Source organism: Trifolium pratense, linkage group LG4 (assembly GCF_020283565.1).
Source record: "Trifolium pratense cultivar HEN17-A07 linkage group LG4, ARS_RC_1.1, whole genome shotgun sequence".
NCBI classification, from domain to species: domain Eukaryota; kingdom Viridiplantae; phylum Streptophyta; class Magnoliopsida; order Fabales; family Fabaceae; genus Trifolium; species Trifolium pratense.
The window spans coordinates 44,878,919-44,883,326 of NC_060062.1; the positions used below are offsets into that span (position 1 = coordinate 44,878,919).

The window sequence follows — 4,408 nt, forward strand, 5'->3', positions numbered from 1 at the left end:
ATCACCCATTATGTTTATTCATTTACCAACGTTATATTAGTTTGTTCACACACAACAAAACCCCAATGCAACAATTGTGGACATGGGTTCAGTAACTAACTACAGTGCAGTCGGTTACTTGTAAATCGTTTTATCAAGATTAGACGACTTTGATTTTAAAATTAGATCATTTGATCTTGATCAGACGGTCCAGATTTACTGACTGCATACGATCAACTGCACATAATCCAAATTCAACGATTGCACATACACATGACACATACCTTCTCTTGTCTCTATTATTTTTTAATCTTAATCTATTATTATTAATTTACTATGATTAATACTAATACTTAATGTGGACATAAATTATTAACTAAATAATAATATAAAAAAATAGAAAATGATGGAGAATTGAGAGGAAAAGTATATATGTATAAATAATAGAGTAGTACAAACAAGTTATATTGGTGTAAGTGTAAGGTAGAATAAGAGGCAGGAGAGTAGTTGTAAAGAAAAGGCAAATTAAGTAGAGAAGAAAGAGCATATTAAGGTGTGTCTCTCTTGGACTCATTCATTCCCTTCCTTCAATCAATCAATCGCATATATCTCTTTCTCCTCATCCTCTATCTATTCTCCTTCCCTCTCCCTCTCCCTGAACATACATACACATTTCATGGCTGTTCAAGCTCAATATCCATCCAATGTCCTCCTTCTAAACAACAATAACAGGTTCATACATTTTTTATTCTTATTCAACTCAATCATATGAATCATCATCATCATCATGAATTAACCCATTTCTTTCCCTATTGCAGAAATGGACAAGAAGGACATGATGAGTACTCTTCCTTACAACCACAGCCACCAGGAGGAGGAGGATCATTAGGACTATCACTTCTTGATCATCCCCACAATATCCTATGCAACAACACAAGTAAGTATTTTTCATGATTAATTCAATAAAATTCTCTCTTTTCATCAATCCCATTATTGATTCATTCATCATAGGTACTAATTCTTCTCGCAAGAGAGGAAGAGAAACAACAACAGGAGGAACAGGAACAACAGAAAACAACGTTATTAATCATCAATATCTCTCTTTACAACAACAACAACAACCTCAACCTTCACAAATTATTCATCTTTCTCAACTTCATAATCATCATCAACAACAACAACAACAACAAAATGTCGTCTCCACTGGCCTTCGTTTATCATTTGATGATCATCATCAACAACAACAAAGATTACAATTACAACTTCATCAACACCAACAATCTCAACAACAACAACAACAAGATTGTCACTCCTCTACTTTCTTGTCTCTATATTCACAAGGACTCATTTCTCAAATCAAACAACAAAGTCATGAATTAGACCAATTCATTCAAGCCCAGGTAAACAAAATTCTAAATTTCCTTCATTTTTAAAATCCCCAATTTTAAATTTTATATTTTTATTACAAATTTTAGTTTTTTTTTTAGGATTGAAAGAAATGATTTTGATTATTATTCTGTGTGATGGGAATGTCAGGGAGAGAATCTGCGGCGGACATTGGCGGAGAAGAGGCAGAGACATTACAGGGAGCTACTAAACGCGGCGGAGGAAGCGGTGGCGCAACGACTCAGAGAAAAAGAAGCAGAATTCACAAAAGCCAGGCGCAAAAACGCAGAGTTAGAAGCGCGTGCAGCTCAATTAACCATGGAAGCCCAATTATGGCAGGCAAAAGCCCGGGCCCAAGAAGCCACGGCAGCATCTCTTCAAGCCCAGCTACAGCAGACAATAATGTGTCAAACCGGCGAAGAAGCCGGCGGAGGCGGTGTTTCATGCGCCGTGGAAGGACAGGCTGAGGATGCCGAATCGGCATATATTGATCCGGATAGAGTGGTTGTTGTTACGGAGGCGCGTGGGAAATGTAGAGGGTGTGAGAAGCGCGTGGCGTCGGTGGTTGTTTTGCCTTGTCGGCACTTATGCATATGTACAGAATGCGATGCGCATTTCAGAGCATGCCCTGTTTGCTTTACTCTCAAGAATTCAACCGTTGAGGTCTTTCTCTCTTAGCAACAAAAAAACAACTATAATAATTTTATTTATTTACCTAAAATAATTAATTAATTACCATTGTTCATATACTATCTTCATTTTTTTTTCTTTTCTTTCAATCCTACCCTGAAAAAAGACAAAATAAATAAAATTACATTTTTGTTTTCTTTTAAATGAAATCTACATTAACCAATTAGAAGTTTGGTTTTAGTAGACTTTTTTTTTACCTTTGGTTTATGTACATTACCACATGGGTAACAAGTGGTATTTCATTTTATTTTACTTATCAATTTTGATTATTTACATCTCTCTTAATATTAAAGTTCTATTGCATTGATATTTTCTTTTTGTTAGGTAGTTTACTGACTAGAAAATTTTCATAAGTAGGATGTTTGGGGTTCGAATCTCGGCCCCTGCATATAAAATGCGACATCCCTTATTAATTGATCAAGTGAGCTAAACTCATGAGACATTGCATTGATATATTATTAGTATGTGAGAAATGTTAACTAGTATTTTTGAAGCATTAGTTTTATTTTGTGACTAATATGGAAAGCACTGGTTAATAAATAAATAAATAAATAAATAAATATCTAATATAATTTTGAAATCGGTGCAATATCTTGAAATTTAAAAAAAAATACTATATAAATTTTTTTGCTTTTGTTTCCTTGAGGCACTAATATCCTATTAATGTTTATTCTTTTATTGGATGGCTGGTATTAGAAAATGCTTTTATGGATTTCTAATTTTAAAATGTCCATAGTCAAAAAGGTTTGGAGAGTTATGATGGTTTATTGAATTAGATTATTTGAGTGATGTATGTTTTGGTTGGGATTATTTGTTAGGGATGAGGATCACCAAAGTTGCGTGTTAATTTGATTCTGAGGTTTTGATTTTTCTTGTCATTAATTGCATGAAAGGATTAGGCATATATGGTATGGAGAATGGGAAGGTAAGAATGGTTTTCTCAGTTGTCAATTCTAAGGGGGAGATATTGTGTATGCGTGTATATGTAGGTAACTTTTTTTTTAACTTGCAAGGCATTGTTACAGTTTTACATGCATGGTAGTTACTATTTTGTTGCACTGATTTAGATTTAGGTCGAGCTGTCAAAATGGGCTAGCCCAAATGGGCCGGCTCGCCAAGCCCGATTTTTTCTCGGGCTCGGGCTTTGAATATCCTAGCCCGAATTACTTCCGGGCTTTTTAACCCGGCCCGACAAAGCCCAATTAAAATATGGGCTAGCCCGAATGGGCCGCAGGCGGCCCGCAAGCCCGAAAAAATTAAAATTAAAAAAATAAAATAAAATATAAAAATAAATAATTTGTTTTTGGATGATTTGAAATTAGTTTGTAATATAAATTATAAAACACCGTCCGCTGCTTAAGTAGCAGATGAGTAAAAATAGGGCACCCAAGAAACTCGTAGGTAGTGGATGAGAAAAAATAGGACGCGCGAGAAACTCGTATGTAGTGGATGAATAAAAATAGGGCGCGCGAGAAACTCGTACATAGCGGATGAGTAAAAATAGGGCGCGTGAGAAAGTCGTAGGTAGCGGATGAGTAAAAATATGACGCAAGAGAAACTCGTAAGTAGCGGATGCATAAAAATAGGGCGCGAGAAACTCGTAGGTAGTGGATGAGTAAAAATATGGCGCGCGAGAAACTCGTACGTAGTGGATGAATAAAAATAGGGCGTGCGAGAAACTCGTACGTAGCGGATGAGTAAAAATAGGGCGCGCGAGAAAGTCGTAAGTAGCGGATGAGTAAAAGTATGACGCACGAGAAACTCGTAGGTAGTGGATGAGTAAAAATAGGGCGCGCGAGAAACTCATAGATAGTGGATGAGTAAAAAATAGGACGCGGGAGAATTATTAATGCTATTTACATGGTTGAGTTTGAGCACTAGAAGTAAAAAAAAAAAATTAAAAATAAACCGGGCTGTCCGAAAGCCCGACTACCCATACCGGGCCGGGCTCGAGCACTAATTTTGGTAGCCCGTTTTTTATCCGGGCTTTTTAGCCCGGTCCGACGAAGCCCGAAGCCCGACCGGGCCGCCCGTTTTGACAACTCTAGATTTAGGCCACCAAATTAGAAGGAATGGGTTGTTTATGGAAAATGATTCTTAATTAATGACAGTGCAATTATTTTGGAATCGTCTCATATCAGCTGCTTATATATTCCAAAGGTTCCATTAATTGACTAGAAACGGTGCATATTATTTTCACCTAATAACTAGCAGGAGGTTCGGTTAACTCTTTAACTTTTAAGTTCAAGTTAATGGGTTTTATTAAAATCTCATGCATGTTTTATAAAATTAGCATGCGTGGATATTCTTTTTTTTTTTTTTCTAGAATGTAATTTGACATTTTTATGGCATG

General features: G+C 36.1%; 1 protein-coding gene across 1 annotated transcript; it reads left to right on the top strand.

Annotated features, from left to right (window-relative positions):
- The first annotated feature begins 438 nt into the window (after positions 1-438).
- Positions 439-2,328, top strand: LOC123923929 (BOI-related E3 ubiquitin-protein ligase 1-like). The gene is made up of 4 exons (XM_045976670.1): positions 439-711; positions 798-916; positions 991-1,379; positions 1,516-2,328. The coding sequence occupies exons 1-4, from the start codon at positions 656-658 to the stop codon at positions 2,041-2,043; spliced, it is 1,092 nt and encodes a 363-aa protein (XP_045832626.1). The 5' UTR covers positions 439-655; the 3' UTR covers positions 2,044-2,328.
- Positions 2,329-4,408: the final 2,080 nt, after the last annotated feature.